This window comes from Heliconius melpomene, chromosome 17 (assembly GCF_056956725.1).
Source record: "Heliconius melpomene rosina isolate 202511_hmr_F chromosome 17, ASM5695672v1, whole genome shotgun sequence".
NCBI lineage: Eukaryota > Metazoa > Arthropoda > Insecta > Lepidoptera > Nymphalidae > Heliconius > Heliconius melpomene.
In genome coordinates this window covers 6,124,994-6,143,629 of record NC_140405.1, presented here as the reverse complement: position 1 = coordinate 6,143,629, position 18,636 = coordinate 6,124,994, and the positions used below count along the sequence as shown (strand labels likewise).

Below are 18,636 nucleotides of genomic sequence, written 5' to 3'. Positions count from 1 at the left end.
AATGCATAAAGTATTTTATCACTCTTTCATTTCTCCATCTACTATTTACTAAATATACAAACTCTATTGTGAACTCACCAACCAGTAGATAATATCTAACTAATCTATATATATAAAATCGAAAGGTCACTCACTCATCACGAAATCTCAGAAACTACAAGTGCTAGGAATCTGAAATTTTGCATAGGAGTTACTTATAGGACGTAGGTGCTCGCTAAGACGGGAATTTGCAATATTCGACTTTTAAGGGGTTGTTTTTGGGGTCAAAAGTTTGTATGAAACTTCGTTACTACAAATGCTAGGAGTCTCAAATTTTGCAAAGAGGTCACTAGGACGTAGTCATGGAGACAGAAATTAATAATAACATAGTTCACGCGGGTGAAACCGCGAGTGGGCCACTAGTAAAATATGATATTAAAGTTCAAAAATATAAAAGCTAATAAATACTGAGTATAAATTACAAAAAAAGTTAATATAGTTTTAGTATATGTTTTTAGCTTCATGCTTTACGCGATGGTTGTATCTACATGTAATTTCCAAGGGGAAATCATTAGGGGAATCTGCTTGGACTTTAATGACCGACGATTCCTTATTTCTTCATCTTTAGTTAGTTTATTGGTCCTTCGTGGACCTTCGATTTTACATGTTATTGAGAAACCCCTTTCACTCTGAAGAACTTTTGCTAAGTTTCATTATTTCTTATAATTTAGCAATTGATTTCAAATATGACAGGCAGTTAAAAGAAATAGACCACCACCAACTCATAGTAAAGTTGTTAGTTTCACCCAGGTGTTTTTCTTGCAAAACAAATAAAAAGTCTAAAGATATTTAATTATCGATTTAACTCCATCATGGCGTAGTGGAGACATGTTTGGATACACGATGACTGTGAATTTGAATTCCTTTTTGAAACATCTTTATATAAGATCTTTAAATAATATTATGTAATAATTTTTTTGGCGTTGATATCTAATTTTTGTGAATCTACACCCAGTATCATCATTTATGATTGCATAGAAAACGTGCAGAAAGGCGTCATATCTCATATTCTAAAATGCCGGGATTGCAGTAATGGATTCAAAAACTATTTTTCTACATAACAAAATATCAAAAAATAACAGATAAAAAAAATTAGGTCTGTTTAAATTACAATAGAGTAAATTTTATTATAAAAACGAATTATTAAGAAATTAATTTGATTTCAAAATAATTTCTATAATCCAAAATATAACATAAACACCTTTAGATGGCTAATACCTTATTTACTTCGCGAGGAAAGAATAGAATGGATAACAAGCGCCGGGTAATATATGTGATCACTTAGCGACCTGCAATCAAACAACTGCTGCGTAGTTTTTCACGTTTGCCGACATTTTTTCCTGTTATAAGTTTTAAGTGAAATGGGAGTAATTCATTAACACATTCAGATGTTAAATTTACGTTACTATATGTAATTTTGTAATTATTTACTATTTATTTAGATTTATGTAAGTATATAAATCCCGTATTTGCTATTATTTATTTTGTACCACTATACAAAATGTATTTCAGAAACTGAAACTGAAACCATTTTGTATTTTGAAAATACACAAATACAGGTATAAACACATAGGGCTGTGCATATAAATACTCGTATATGTAGACTCCTATTTGTTTATACCATAATTATATAGACGATAGATATTAATATTATTAAACTGTTTGTTTGATTGAACGCGATAATCTCAGGTACAACTGGAATGATTTGAAATAATATGTCCTCGCGACATTTTTTGAGGAAGATTCGGGACTATATTACATTATATAATTGGTTTCAATTTATCCATCCATCCAATCCACAGTGCCAGCGGTCACAGTTACTTATATAATTTCTATTGGACCAAGGAGGCGTAAATTCTAGTCTATTATAAAATTTCTTTTCATAATATACAACTATCAAAAGATGACCAATTTCATATTAAGATATAATATGCAATTCTTTTCAACTAATGTAGATAAGAGATAAGTAGGTAAGTAGAGTTTTATATATATTTCATTAAAATACATAAAAAATAACATACAATTATACGATTCATAAAAGAACATGAAATATGTTTTTATAATTATTAAAACTCTAACATTCAGATTATAAATCAAATAGCAAACAAAGAAGTAGTAATCGCGCTCTCTTGAAGTGTCGTTGCAACTACCTACTAATCGGATAATGCGTGGTTATGGACGAATGCGTGCGTCGCCTAATTCAATTAGCGCCCCCGAGGCCCCGAGGCCACATGCCGGGCGCCCCGCACTTGCTCACTGTTTTTAATTAACGAATAACTAAACTATATGTCGTAAAAGTTTTCGTCTAATAAGTTTTAAATCTTTTGAACTGAGTTAGGATAGAATATATCTACATATAGGTAGACAAAAAAATAATAGAACACGTTTAAGCTTTTTCTGCAGTTTTCTGTGCTTATATATTTTGTAGAAATGGAAATAAGAAAAAGGATACGGACCAAGTCTGTAATGTTTTATTAGATTTAAATAAAAAAATACATATAAACTATCGACTTCATCTATGTATTTAGTTCATCTATACAAAATATAAAATTGGAAAGTCTTTTACTATTATAAGGATGATTTAGAGCTAAAGTAAGACAGAATCTTTCGGCATACCTACATAGATCAATCATTAAGATTAATTCAATTTAAAAAAAAAACATGTAAATATGTAACAACAAACAAACTCACATATTAATATTGATTTAACTTGAAAAATATATATTATATACCTACTGCCATTAATTGTGGGCCATAATAAATAATTAAAGACTATACCTATCCCTACATATTTAAACTTTTACCTAAGCTAAGTAACTATGGGTAAAAATAAATCTATTAACAAGGATTAAAGACTACGTTTTTTTAAAAGAACGATGTAATAAAGTTGTAGCTCCAGATAATCTGTACAACAGACGTAGAGTTTTCAGCCAAGAGGGTGACGGGTGTGATGCGGCACCTGCGCCGCTGATTGATGAGCCAACCATCGCCATGATTGCCACGGTACTATCTGATACCTTTAAACATAAGTATACAATATTTTCAACCATAATATTATGTACGCAAACAAACGTGCAAACTAACACTTGTTTTTTTCTTTTAATTTCAAACTAGTTTGACATGAATATCACCTAAAAGATCTAAGAAGTTGTATTTGTATAGATAAGCCGAGGCCAATCGTGGCGCAGGGGAACAAATGTGTAAGTGTAAAGGCAACTGGTTGTAGGTTCTATCCTCACTCGAGGAAATGAAATATTGATTTAAATGTATATTCGCTGTGGTGTTGAGGCAAAGCGGGGTGTTGAGTCCCGCTATTCAACACGCAATGCCTCCTGGATTCGGCGGAAAGTGGGAAACGGAGTGTCTTAACACATGGTTTCCTCTGCCTACCCTGCTGTGTGCGGAATGCAGCGTGAAACTGATTTATTTTTTTAAACCATGTAATATAAACCTAAAAGGCTTCGAATAAAGATAAATTCCCACTGAATATTTACAATTTTAATCTCTTTTAGTTTTATAAATACAGATAATTGCCTCAAAAGAAGGTACATAGGTAACTTGTAGCAACATTAATTACTTCTGTTGGGGAGTTACATAAATTCCTGGAACTAACCGCACTATCGATTCAACTGGAACGCTTCATTAGCCCAACAGACCGCTCTATTTACAATGTGCAGCTCGGATAGCTCTTTAGTTAACCTTAGATCAGTGAAGGGGAAGAATCCTCGAGACGGAGGACGCAGGTCCTCTTGCTTGTCAAAGTGGCCGCCGCTGGGTTGTTTGAACAACTAATGAACGGCTCTCCCGAGACGGTGTGTTTGCTTCGACGCCCCGAGCTCTCCTCGCCTGGCTTTTTCGTACGTTTGGCTTTGCGGAGTGCGGTACCCCCCCTCCCCCCTTCGGTGTGTTTACTCCCTCGGTGTAGTATCGGACTTTCGAGTGTAAATGGGAAAATTTTGAACAAACTTACGGAAAAATTTGAATGAAATGAAATAGATATGACGATGAATCATGTGGATGTTTATTTGTACTATTTGTGGATTTGAACTTATAGAAATAGATGAATCGTTTTTATTATCTAGGTACTTCATGAATTAACAATTAACAAATTAATATCGGAAATAAGATAAATATACCTATATAAATTATAATGTGGTTTAGTAATTTTTAATCTTTTATTTCATAAGTGAACCTTGTGACAAATAACTCTGTCGCTATTTCTCGTATCCAAATTCATTATGCGTAGGTACTCAACCACTCAACACATATTATCACTCATATTTTTAATGCCAACCGAAACCTAAACCTAAAGAGGCAGAGGGAACCTAATGTTAAGCCGCTCCCCGCTTTCCAACGATTTTTTGAAGGAATTGCGTGTTGAATTAGGGAACTTTACTTTGCCTCGACACCAGAGTGAAGAAATGAAAATAAAAAATATTTCATTTCCTTGAGTGGGGATCGAACCCATAGCCAGTCGCGTTTGCAGTCACACTTTGTGCCTCTACGCCACGACGTAGACGTAGATGTTCATCTGTCTACAACTAACTACAGGACGGCCACGACTCGTCGGTTGTCAGCCGTACAATACTAAAAAGTTAATCTTTCTTAACGAGCAGTGCCATCTATTGCAAATAGGTAACAACTTTTACATGACAATGTCCTACCATCTACTAACAACTTGTGGTAACTGGTGGTGCCTCTAGCTATATCTAAATGTAATTGATAAAAATAAGATGTCGCCACTATCTAAAGAAAAAAAATATTTTTACCTGATCGTGTTTTAAATTACTTTTCTCAAATTTTCAGGAATGCGAAAAAAATATAGATGGCAGCACTACGTTAAGGATGTCATTTTTTCTCATGTATTCTATAATTTTGTATAATTTTTTTTTTTAAACTTAACTGTGTGCAACTAAATTTTGTAAACTTTTTGTATAGTGTCTTAATCTCGCTAGTCTCGCTTTTCACGGATTACTGTAAGAAATTGTTTTTAATTGATTTACTTTTTTAATAAATAAATGGATATAACTTACTATTTGTAAATTATATTTGTTTTATATAATTTTGGTGAAAGAATCCCGCGTTTTTACTTAAAAGGTATAAAAATCTCGCTTTTTTCCCAGAGAAAATGTGGCCACCCTGGTTGAAATTGAATATTCATGAAAAAAAATATAATTCAATCTAAAATATATCTCATTAATATATTATTTAAATAACCTTTAGTTTTCTTGTGACTCGTGAAATATTAAAAGAAATAAAAAAATATCATAAAAAGGATAAGCATTAAAATAAATGTATACTTTAAATGTTTTTATTTTTGCTATAATTTTACAACCAAAGTAGTACACATCGGCTTATAATAGAAAAAATTATTTGTAGTTTGTTAAAAAGAAAAATAAACCTATTTTTTAAATCCTTTAGCTTTGGTTTATTTTTAAATATTTACTCATAGTTTACAAGATATATATATTTTAATTAAATATGTAAAAGATGTAATCGATACAGGATTTGAATTGTTAAATTTAATTAGTTTTATTTATACCAAAATATTGTAAGAAGCTCTCATCAGCCCTACTTTAAGTGAAACTTATAAACACGAGCATTAATTTTCCTAATTAGATTAACCAACATCGCGTAACATCCGACGCGCCTCGGTTCTTCAGCTTACTAAATAAATCTCCTTTACAAACGCTACCTAAAATCATTAAATACAATATAAAATAAATTAAAATCAAAGGTCACTCGCTTTACACTATCTCTCCTTGTTTGAAATATGAGTATTCTACAACATTATTAGATGTTGCTAATTTTTTTTTTTTTGAAAAGAGAGTGAATGTAGAACAAATAATTCTTTGATATTATTCTAAATACAAACTTATTAATAAGTAATTCTAAATATAAAGTTTGGTCGAAAACAGGAATGTATAAAACATGTGACTAGAATTTACTAAACTTAACATCGACCTAAATAAAAATTAACATTTTCATTCGAAACCCACTAAGATTAATGCTAAACACTCATTTTCGCTATACACACATTTGATTTGGAATTTGCTAAAAATTGAGATCCTATATTATTTACATAATACAATTGTGATACAAAAATATTCTTCATTAGTTATATCTATTTAAATGCTTATACAAAATTCAGAAGAAACACTAACCATTTATCACTAACTGTATGTAAAATTTGAACCGTAAAGTTCATATGAACCTTATTTTAGTTAGTCTAAATTAAGACTAAAGATGTACAAATGTTTGGTATATAATACGAGTAATTATAAAAAGCAATAAAACACCAGAGATCTTATAACAACATTAACAAAGAGACTTAAAAAGTAATTTTTGGAATTAACGGAGATCAAAATATAGCTAACATATCGAAACCTGTAAATTGTCAAGCCATAGCTTATTACAATTATAAATAATGGACATCTAAGCTATTTTACATAAAGAGTAATTTGAGATCAAGGGCAACTCATGAAAGCTATGCTCATCTGTTAGTATTGAGGAAAGGTACTATAAATAGGGAATCATATATTTACAACCAGAATATTTCTTATACGCCCAGGTGCGCTGCAAAAAAAACATACTAACAATGAAATTCATTCAAACTATTCACAACAATACTCAATACTGATGAGATCAATTGACTTCATATTTGTAAGATGTGGCCGTAGGCAGAAAATAACAATAGTTTAAAGTTTTCGATCAGAAGCGTACATCCTGAACGTCCGTCGGCGTGTCCGGAAGCTGTGTTTGTTCTGACGTCGCCTGTTTCACTGGTTGTATGTGTCTGGTCCTCGGTTCCTGTGGCTGGGTCTCCCTGGCGAGCACCCGTTCCACGTGCCTGGCGACCAGCTCGGCGGCCGCGGCCGGCGTGCGGGTGAGGGTGCATAGGTCGTTTATGGTCGCGCGCACACGCAACCCTCTCGCCGCCGCCGTTATACACGCCACAGCGATCAGAGATGGAGGCACCAACAGGAACTCGGTCTCTGTTAACAATAATAATACATTCAGGTCATTAAACTTCAAGAGTCAAGAAACTTAAACTTATTCCCACTTTTGTGTTCTTTTCTTCTTGTTTATAACAAGTTAAACAATATATTTAGGAATATTTAAAATGTGTAGTTTGGATATACATCTATATTTGAGGTATAAATGATTTTTATGAATCTTTTAGATGCTTTGTCCGTAAATAAAAAGGCCGAGCAGGTAGCGCACATCTGTTGCAAGATAATTACCTACACTGGACAGGTGGTTCGGCACCTTGCACGCCAGCGGCCTTGTATTGCTTTTATTTTGGTGACTGTCTGGAGAAAAACAATACCAGATACCTTGGCTCGCTCATAACCAACAAACAGAAAGTAATCCGTTTCGCGACGTGAACTACCTACTCGTATATTAAAGGTAAAGGTCGTTTTTCTCGAGGGGCCACAAAAAAACGGCGCGTTACATTTTGCACAATACGAAGGCCATTGTTGTTTGAGAATAAGGAAGGAAAATCGAACAGCTGCCAGATTTGTGCACGCCGTCCCCGTCGCCGTCTGCATCTTTGTGCGTTGCGTACCTCGTGACAATAGATGGAGAATAAAGGTAATTTACATCTTAAGTTCACCGGCCAAGGGCGCAGCTGCAATTTTGGTGCGACCGAGCGATTTCTATTGTTATAATAATACGACTTCCAATATAGCACCTAATCAATTGGACGTGTCTGCTTTATATGGATACTAGCGGCCCGCTCGCGGCTTCGACTGCGTACCTTCGTCCTAAAAGTGACGTCCATGCAAAATTTGAGACTCCTGGCAATTGTAGTAACGTAGTTTCATACAAACTTTCAACCCCAAAAACAACCCCTTAGAAGTCGAATATTGCAAATTCCCGTCTTAGCGAGCACCTACGTCCTATAAATAACTCCTATGCAAAATCTGAGATTCCAAGCACATGTAGTTTCTGAGATTTCGTGATGAGTGAGTGACCTTTCGATTTTATATAAATAGATATATAGATTTAAATTGTGAAAATAATAGAACAGTATTTTCAATTATATTTTATCGACACCTAGTCAACTTTAAACATATTTATTGTAAATGTATATTGCGACATATTTATAGTGTATATTCGTTTTATCAATCCATCGTTAGCTAATATTAAGGAATACAGTTTAGCCGATCTAACGGTGTCTTTACTAACAATGAAGCTTAAAAACTTAGAATATATAACTAAGTCAACAAACGTAAGTCGAGGGAGCCAAGGTGGCAGATGTACCGACACCTGGCGCGACCCTTCCGTTCTGCTGCCTCCGAATAGGTGCGAGCGGGTCACTGCCCGCCTACATGTTTCTTACGAGCTTTACGAGTTCCTTAGTGCTAGCTGGAAAAAAACACTATCACAACATGCAATCTACTCATAATTCTCATTAAAAAGTACTAAAGAAACGTTAAGGTCAAGTTTGCAGCTAATACGTTAGCAGTGGAAACAACCAAGTAAGACAGTCACGTTTTAATTGCAATTTGAAATTTTTAACCTTATATGTCTAACTACAGTGCTTCAGGCTTTATTGATTTTTAAGACTAAAGGTTATATGCAATTTATAGTATTTATGTATAAATAAATGAAACCTATATATCAATAACCTCGCATAGGAAAATCACAAAATAAGAACTAATTTCCATGATGAAATATGACTTAATTTTCATTCTGGACAGATGTAAGAAATTTTCAAATTTATGAATCAAATATTAAAAACATTAATATTTAGCAGCAGATATTATTAAATATGTATATTTATACCGTACAACGCACACGGCAGGTACCAGTGGTTATTAACGAATCTAAAACAAACGTGTGTGATATCATACAATCTCGCGGGAGCACCGGACCGGAGCCATCCGTTGTGCGACAGGTTGCCTGTCGGTTGGAGCCAACATCTGCTGAACACGAGACAAGGGGCCACGCGCCTTAGAACACCCCCGTCTTACCCTACTCCTTCCCTACTCCTTCTAATTACCCCAACACACGTAATGAGCGTTCCTCCAACAGACTTCGTGAACCGTTAAGTTCCGTTTGTAGAACCTGTCTCGCTACACCCCTTAATGGGAATCCCTACTTTGAACAAATAGATGCAAAAGTGCAAGGGTTGCAAATAGTTTATGTCATTATCTAATTGTCTGGAACTAGTTGTAATATAATACATTATACGCCTAATGTCTCATTTTTAAATATACTATAGTAGAGAGAGACTACCTACTTACTTATTTTTTTGGGGTTTCAAAGGGCTCGTCTCGTACAGTTATTGAATTTTATTGCTACTCGTATTTGTCACTCACTTAATATTTGAATCATAAAAAATATTTATTTATATAATTGATTTATTTGTATAAGTATAATTGATAATATTATTATGACTGGATCTACAACTAGTCAAAGTTTAAGTTAATTTTCATCCTAACTTTATATACCTATCTATGTACTCGTATTATAATACATTCATTATTTAAATAATGAAACATATTATAGAGTAGATATATCATGTATGATTTCTAAGTAATAAATAATTTCAAAAAAGAAAACCATATCACATATTTAGTATTAGACTTAGATAGCACAGTAAGAGACGGTACACCAGGTGCTCGCCGAGACGGTCTTTGTGGGGCACCCTTTGTGGAAAGCGGGGACAAGCTTGGGTATTTGGATAACAACAAATGCCGCGGGACGTCTTCACGTATTGTCGCGAACTCAGCTGGCGCGGTCCCCTTCGTGAGCCGTCTCATAAGTCACCGCGGCCGTGACACGGTTACTTGAGTTACACTATAATATAAACCGATGCTTGATTGCTATCTTTGAACATAATTGACATAAAAATTTACGTTTTGTAAATGTCGATACATGCAACGTAAATATACGTACGTTAGAACGTACATACACACGTGGTCGTACCTATATTACATTACATATATCGTTTATACATTATGTGAACGTCTGTACTCTTCGACTGTGGCTTTATTCTTACTTAAGTTAAGAGGCAGCTAACTTAGAGGGCATAAGTAGAGTAAAATATATGTATATCATATTTATATAATTTAAATTCATTACAATAAGAAATTAAAGGCAAATTTTTATTTTATAATCCTAAAAAAATACGGAAAAAGCAAGCGATACTTGTAATAAACTAAAAAAATAAATACTGCTACCCGCTGCTTAATTATAATACACATCTATATAGATAGATATTCAAATATTTAATATTCAAATTTTATTACCTCTATAATATTAAATATTCGTTATGTTTTGTAACTCCGTATAAGCTCGTAAGTTTTAATAGTAAGCTAGGGGATAAACAAAAGGTCAAGAAGTGTAATTAACCTGCTAACACATACGTAGGGTGAAGAACGATCAGTTACAATAAATTATCGTAAATTTCCGGCATAATCCTATAATAGTGATTAAGGTTTAAAATAGTTGCTCATATGCTGCTCAGTATATAACATAACTTAAATATTATATTTTTTAAATATATTCTATAGATATAATTAAATGACTAATGATCGTTGTCTGTATATGGAAGATATGTGAGAAAGACTATTATTGGGGGTATTTTTATAATAATGTTGTCTATCTGTTTGTGTGTTTGTGCACGCTTATCTCAGAAACGGCTTAACTAATTTAAATGCAGTTTTCAACAGTGTGTTATAGCAAGCTTCCCTCAACATTTATTGTTTGTCATAAATAAAAAATATATACTACATATTTTGTTTGACAAAATTGCTACAAAATCAGTTGAAACTTCAGTTTTTAATGTACATATAGAATATATTGTCTGTAAAATTATAATTTCATTAAAACACGAAAGTATGTTATTTAAGACAATTAAATAAATAACCGTGAAAATCCAGCGGGCGAATCCGCGGACGAGTCGCTACAATATCATAATCTATACAGTATATATATATTTTAATTTTTAGCACATACAATAATAAAATTAGTCTTAATTTGAGCAGCAAAAAATAATTAAAACGATAAAGTGTGTTCATTAAAGTGACTTTTCAAACATGTTCGAACACTGGGATAGGATAGGGCTGTGTCGAGCACATGGCGTGGAATACCATAAATCAGATGAAATCCAGATAACGTAATGGCTAGTAAAGTTCCAACGCAGTTCGGGCCTCTCGGGTTATCAGTACCATTTTATATTTTATATTTAGCTATATTATATGATAAAATTAATGATTAAAACAACCACTTGATTATTATGAACTTTAAATTTGAAATTATAAAACCAAATATAAATGCATTTAATTAAAGCTGGAGAATTGTCAAAATAGTTAAAAACCGAATATTATGTTTTTTTTATTATGTATAGTATTTTCGATGAGGATAAACGGTAAACAAAAATTATATAAAAATTTTGTGGTATACACGTACAAGTAGCATACGAAATACCTACATCAATTACGTGAATTAATAATGCATGCATCCTGTTATATCTTTAAATCTTTAATTATATCTATCTTTAATATATATACGCGTATGACATAGACCACCTATGTCATATTGACAGTAGTGGTGGTATGACAATATTTTAACTTACTATGTTTTAATTAGCCTTTACGTAAGTCTTCGCCCACGTGGTCAAATGGAAATAACTAAGAGTTGTGTCACACATGACACACTCTAAGAGGTAACTAGCTCTGACCGCAGAAACATTGGCCTATGGTATAAATATAATAGAAGTATAGATATAAATATTATTTTAATTACTAGCGTACTCAGTTTTAATATTACTTAGGTAATATATAAATAATGGACAAATTCATTTTGACTAAATATATATTTTTTTATTTTAAAAATACCTATACACTCCAAAACTAAAACGTAATTGCAATAATTTGTTTATTTTAACAAAGGGAATTTCATAAAGGGTCAGTCAGTCAGTATGTGGGGTGGTGGCACAAGGTGTACGATATCACAGCACGGGCGGCATGTGCGTTCCGATACATCAACCCTCCCTAACTCCAAACACTCGTGACCAGGAGTGCCGACGCACGCACTCTAATCGCATTGTAATAGTAAGATGACATTTTTTATAACAATTGACCTATTATTACGTCATTATATACACTCAACGATGTGCTTAGTCTCTTTTTTTGGATTATCGATTAACCATAATTAACGCGAAAACAAGGAAGGCCAATTCTTGCTAACCCGCATAATATGGTTAAATGTTAAAAATACTGGTAAACTCACATACCAAATTATAAGATAAAACATTTTTGAGCCCAGATGTAACGCAGGGGCGCAAAGTGTGATTATAAACGCGACAGGTCGTGGATTCGATTCCCACTCGAGGAATTGAAATATTTAATATTATCATTTCTACGCTTTGGTGTGATGCCTCCAGAATTCGGTGGAAAATGAGGTGTGGCAGTTAATGTTTAACACGAGGTTCCCTCTGCCTACCATGCTGTGTACGAGATACAGCGAGACGGTAAAAAAGCATTCTTTAAAATTTTATTACCTGTATAACAGACTGATGTTAGAGTTAGAGCGTGAGTTCGCACTAGTGGATTTGAACGTCCCCATGGTACTCGAGCAAGAAGAGGTTCTACGAAGTCGAAAGCTGTTGCAATGGATAGCTGCCAATTTAGTCGTTGTAGCAGCATTACTTCCCATTGCTGTAACAAATATTCTTAGTTAATAATCAGTTAATATTACCTATAAAGATGGTAATAAAAACGTAAATCATAAAATGCCAAATCCTGGGCATGCGCGTAGGAAATGGAGGGGGATACAAATTGTCCTGAAAAATTAAAAAAAAACTTTTACATAAAATATCTCTAGATACGTCAATGATCCTGGCAGTTTCAAATGCACACATCGATTACTCCAATCATAATTCTCATAGTTGTAAAGCTTCATTTAAAATATATTAAGAAGCAAAGAATACCTTTAAGTGTTCGTAACCGTCATACACTAAAGCACAGGCGGAAACCGCAAAAATAGCGAATCACATTACATTTGAAAAAGAAAAGGGCAAAATGGGGAAGCAGTATCTAGGGATATTTATGTAAAGAAACTTATAAGTTCAAAACGGCAAGGAAGGGAGAAATGAAACCTTTAAATTTAAAGTCCACTTCTAAATATTTTTTAGTCTGTTTTCCTTTCTACATTAATAATCTGTTGATAAGATTAATAGTGATAAGACTAACTACACAAATACTTATCCCGAAAAAGTGCATAATTATAGTAGTTTTTTTTTTAAATATTAGGCGTAAATCTCGAAAGTCCAGTAAAAAAACGCAATACTAAAATTACTACATATAGAACTATTCAATTTAATGATTAAGTATTTCTATTCACTGAAACTAAATTAAGATTTATTCTCACTAATGTATCATACTTAAGAGTGAGAAGTATTTAAAAAAAGAACACAAAGGTATTTCTTTCTCTTCTTTGCATTATTACTCTTATCTGATGGTGGAATTTGCTTTCTTCCTCTTTATCTTACACTTCTCCACGAAAACGTTGCAGAAGATGAGATCTGTTCATCTCATCTACGGTCTTCCTCTTCGTTCAAGAAACGAACACAAAGCGTTCTTTAAAATGTTATTACAATATCAGCCAATTAGCTATAAGAATAAAAGTTTTCCCACAAAAGGTACTATTAACATTGGTAACACCTCAAAATGCTAAATAGATCGCTAAAGTATGGGAAACTGCTATTCCATACATTCTAACCTCATTAACATATACTGTGGCGTGGACTTATCAGGATCAACGCACGAATTAATTGCAAGGAAGCGTTTGATAGGACACCATAAGGTACGTATCAAGGAACGATGAGTACTTTCTCACGGTCACGGTTCACAAAAGATACCGTACATGCTGCCAAATGTCAGAGTTAATTATTATTATACAATATATACCCACGTATCTTGATGTCTAGTTGTTCGTGGGAATTTAATTTTGAAGTTCATAAATAATTACTCGATGGACCAACGACCTGAAGAAGGTTGCTGGCTTCGACTGGATGCGGAAGAAGGAGGTTCGGAAGCTTTGGCACACCCTGGGAGACGTCCTATGTTCAGGCAGTGGACTCGAATAGGCTGATTTGATTTGATTGAAGTAATTACTAAGATCGACTTGCTTTACGCTTTACGCTAGATACAACGCTTCCGAATTAGTGACAGTTGCGTGTGAATAATGTGGTAAGTCAAAAACACACGACTAAGGGAGGTAATCGTTCATATCACACCTGCCTACCTGCACACACAATATTACAATTATAAATTTGTGACAATCATTCACACATAATGACCGACTGTGAGAACATTTCCACAATAATACGAGTTGAGTTATAGTGAATGCACTACTAAACATATCAAGTGATACGGATGTAAGAAGAATCGTCTTATCATGACGTCTCGTAGTCGCTACCCACATTTCCGTCGGAAGTGCCAACTAATTCAATACCTCGTCATAATATGTTGCAGCTCAGTTCTTTAAAGGAGGTGACATGACGCATACCTTCCCCTAGAACTTCGTCGTCGATTGCGGAAGAGGTAATTGCCGGAAATTTACAAACAAAACTTTAAGGAAACGGGTAATGTAGTGGTGTCCCCTTAGGCCTAAGGGTAAAGGTACGACATTTGACTCGACTAATCGCCTGCATTCAGTCAAAATCAAAACAATGAAGCGCCTTGTGGTTGTCGCAGGATGTGAGGCGATGGTGCCTCACCACGCGTTACCTTACAATTAACCTTTCACAAGATATTATCTACTTACACTGATATCACCTCAAAAGAATTATAAAGTTTGGTTTAGTTTCTTCTAAGTCGTTTATAGATCAAATTATAACATTATGTGTATTAAATTTCATTTTGTACTCACCCTGACTTCATGTGGAAATACAGAGTTGTCAGTGTACGCGCAAAGGAGGTCCACTGATAAGGGATGACACTGTCGGAACTTGGAAGCCAGTAGTAAGGCAGTGACGGCCAGCAATTGTAACTGCTGTCTTGAGATAGCGCGCTGGGCCAAGAATCTATCCATATAGCTTACAGCGAGGGGAAACACCTGTTCTTCGCATTGTTGTTCTTCGCAAACCTGTTAAAATAAGTACATTGTTTTTTTTTAATATTAAAAACATACTACATGGTTTTTAACACATATATATTTGCATAATTCGCAATGTTATACCAACTATTATATAGTTCTTTATATAGATTAAAAAAGATGTTCAATAAATATTTGAAATATTTAAAAAGAATTCTTTTGATGGATAGATATTTTTAAAGGAAGGTTAATATTTTCCCAAATTATGGATCTACACTCATCTCTCTCACTCATCATCGTGTACCTGTACACGTGTACACATATTGGAAAAAAGACTTGTATAGGACATATTATCGACAATTTATAATCCCGTTTACTCCTTCACAAAGATTTCGTTTGAGATTCTGTTGCTCACTGAACTCGAACTGTCGTAAAAACATGAGGTAAAAAAGTTTCCGTTCACAATGAGCGCTTCTAAGGGCTCACGTCTAGTGTAAGCACACGTGCATCACTCGCTTTACAATACTATTGTTAACAGTATTAGGTAGAAATTTTTAGATTGTTAAAAAATAATAATTGAAAGTTTATAGTTTTGCCCCTTGCAGGGAGTAATATCTATTCAGTACTGATAGTAAAACTCCGTTGACAAAAATCAAAATTTTATTTAAATAAAGATAAAGATACTTGCCAAGAACAATACTTTCTTTGTTAATGATTTATAAACATAATGTCATTGGACTGCCGTGATAATTTTACATATTTGAATTACTTATATATTATTAGCGCCGAATATGACTAGGTACCTATGTATGAATCTGTGATACAATTAAGATATTTTTATTATTTCTAAAAATGCCGAGTAAAAGAAAACATGATTCGTATTAACATTTCATTATATATTTATTTCTATAAATATGTATGTAGCAAGTGAAAGTGTAAATAAATACAATATAAATTAAATATAACTACCTGCCAAATATATTTAAGAAATTGCGTAGGTATAAGTAAAATACAAAAAGCAGGTAAACTACCGCTTAAAAACACTATAGTTTCCAAAAAAATCTGTGTTTAAATTACTTAACGTAAGAGATTTTTCTTTAATTTATATAAGATTTAATTGAGACAGAAATTCTAGTTCACGCACGGTCTTAGATATTTAAGGTCATTCACTTCAATTTTAATCAGCTGTTGTCGGAAGTTGTAGGCGATAGTTTAGACAATGAAAAGGGCGTATATATATATTCGTATGCTGACATAATAAATAACTACATAAATAAGAAAAATAAACTACCTCCAGCATCCAAGTAGTAACAACTTTTCGCATAAAAGGTTGTATATCTATTTGGACATGTTGAAAATAATCTGTATGTAGTGCGTGAACCCTTTCCAAAGTCAAAAGGTTCAGTAAAAGTCTGGGATCGCGGTCCAGAGCTCGGTCAGGTCCAGCGATGCACATATCTACTGTTCTCCCACTGTTGCTGCTGTTGTGTCCAGAATTTTGAAGATTCTCTCCACAAGACAAATCCATTTTATTAGCACAATATCACTCGATAACACCACAATTATACTAAAGAACTGCTCCTTAAGCTACTGAGACTTGTTCTTAAATCACACAATATTTTATACGTAACTTATTATTTTAAGTTCACAAACGCTTTCGCTGTTCACACAGCCGCTCGGCAAGCAGCCAAACAGGCAAGTGTCCGTCAAACTGGCGACGACGACGTCGTGCATAGGAGCGTGCGTGTAGGGTCCAAAGCCCTACAAATACAATACTCCCCTCTACTATACTACGGTAGGTACGTCTTGCTTCCAAGTATTTTTTTTATTTTTTATAAATTATTGTTATAGAATTGTATTCAATGAAAAGAAGAAAAACTCGTATTATCTTCATTTAACAAAAGCAATTCAGTTGAGGAAAAGGTTAATATTTATTTTGGTAAAATATATACTTTCGTCGATTTAATAGATATTTTTACAAGAAGAATTTTTACATTAAAATTAAGACTGTCAAAAGACAATAAGCATAAGGTAATCCGATATAGTCCGGCTACAGAAAAATATTCCCAAAACCCTGGACAAGATTGCCGCTATTTTATTTAAGTACTGTACAGTACGGTAAACGAGTTGTGTCTACAAAGAAGTTTTTTTTTATTTTTGAGTATTTTCCTACAATGCGCAAAAGTTCAGAAAACTTAACTCTAAGGCGGACTGTCTTTCACTAGCCTGCTAGACCAAACATATTTCGAAGGATTATTTTGCACAGGTGTTATTAGTTCTTAGGATAGTGATCATAAAAATATTTGTGAAATAATTTTTCTTTTCCTCTGAAATTTAATACTAACTTTCGTGCACGTGCGTGCCAAAAAAACAAATATTGATAACTTAAAATTAAAGTTACTGTATTCGTAAGGAATCAAGGATGGATATACATACAAAAATTGTCGGACTTTTAGCTCAACTTTGATTAAAGCCATTATTTATTTATATTTTGGTTTTAATATAGTTCATATCATCAATAAGTCAATCAATAATTAATATTTTCATTTCTTCGCTCTGAGGATCAAGACAAACACGCACTGCCTCCAGAATTCGCCGGAAAATAGAGAAAGGAGTGTTTTAAACTTTTAACACTTCCCCTCTGCCAACCACTCTATGTGCAAGATATAACGTGAAGCTGAAAGAAATAGTGAAAAGTATGAAAGTTGAAATTTAGAAAAATAACTTTTATTTGTTTCACTTTATTGTTTACTGTTTTTGTTACACCTCTAATTGATTCACAGTAAAAAAAATCAAAGTAAAGATCTCTCCAGATCATGAATTTGCTTTGTTTCATAAGATCGAAAATTATTTCAAACATAACAATAAAATAAATATTACAATAAAATAAAAGAGGTGTTATTCAGAGGGCACGTGAGCACGCCGGAGGAGGGCCGAGGGCGAACAGCTGCGGCTGCGCTTGCGTCCACGCCGGGTGCGCGCGATCCGGTTGACATTACAATAAAAATCCCAACACACCTGACGTCTTAAACTAGTCATTATTGTAATTCTCTTTCGGATAGAAGCACAACAAGTTACCACGTGCTCTGAAAGCAGCGTGTGCCATTGAGTCTAATTATGATTATAATGTCATGAATATGCAAAAGCTTTCAAAATGTAACACACTTATATGTAGGTACAATGTACATATACTTATTACTCTTCAGATGTTTCTGTAAATTTCTTATTGTAAAATGGTATATATTCACATATAACTTTCCAATCAGTAAGGTAAACTATGCTTATGAAACTAGCTGTAGTAAAGCCTGCAATGGAAACTGCAAATCCAGATAGTTGTTCCCAATGTTTTTTTCCAAAATTCATATTCAAATCAGAAATTTTTAAATAATAAAATATGATTATTTAACTAATATATTTTATAGAATACTGACTTATAAATTTAATAGAAAATGGAATTTGACAAGTTATTTTTTTTTTATCTAAAAACGTTGAACGTTTTGGGTGTCAATAAGTAGGTACAATTTTTTTTTTTCAATTACGAAT

At 33.4% G+C, this 18,636-nt stretch overlaps 1 protein-coding gene across 1 annotated transcript; it reads right to left on the bottom strand.

The window, feature by feature from the left end:
• Positions 1 to 5,336: 5,336 nt before the first annotated feature.
• On the bottom strand, positions 5,337 to 16,826 carry LOC146530009 (G1/S-specific cyclin-D2-like). The gene is made up of 4 exons (XM_085200956.1): positions 16,385 to 16,826; positions 14,929 to 15,144; positions 12,557 to 12,713; positions 5,337 to 7,034 (listed from the first exon to the last, which is right to left on the bottom strand). The coding sequence occupies exons 1-4, from the start codon at positions 16,619 to 16,621 to the stop codon at positions 6,751 to 6,753; spliced, it is 894 nt and encodes a 297-aa protein (XP_085057082.1). The 5' UTR covers positions 16,622 to 16,826; the 3' UTR covers positions 5,337 to 6,750.
• Between the last annotated feature and the right edge of the window lie 1,810 nt (positions 16,827 to 18,636).

Excerpts from the sequence above, each read along its gene's own strand:
- LOC146530009 (XM_085200956.1), bottom strand. The coding sequence starts at position 16,621 with ATGGATTTGTCTTGTGGAGAGAATCTTCAAAATTCTGGACACAACAGC. Across the intron at positions 12,714-14,928 it reads TATTTCCACATGAAGTCAGG|CAATGGGAAGTAATGCTGCT; the intron begins GTGAGTACAAAA and ends TATTTGTTACAG. Across the intron at positions 7,035-12,556 it reads AACATCAGTCTGTTATACAG|AGACCGAGTTCCTGTTGGTG; the intron begins GTAATAAAATTT and ends TATTGTTAACAG.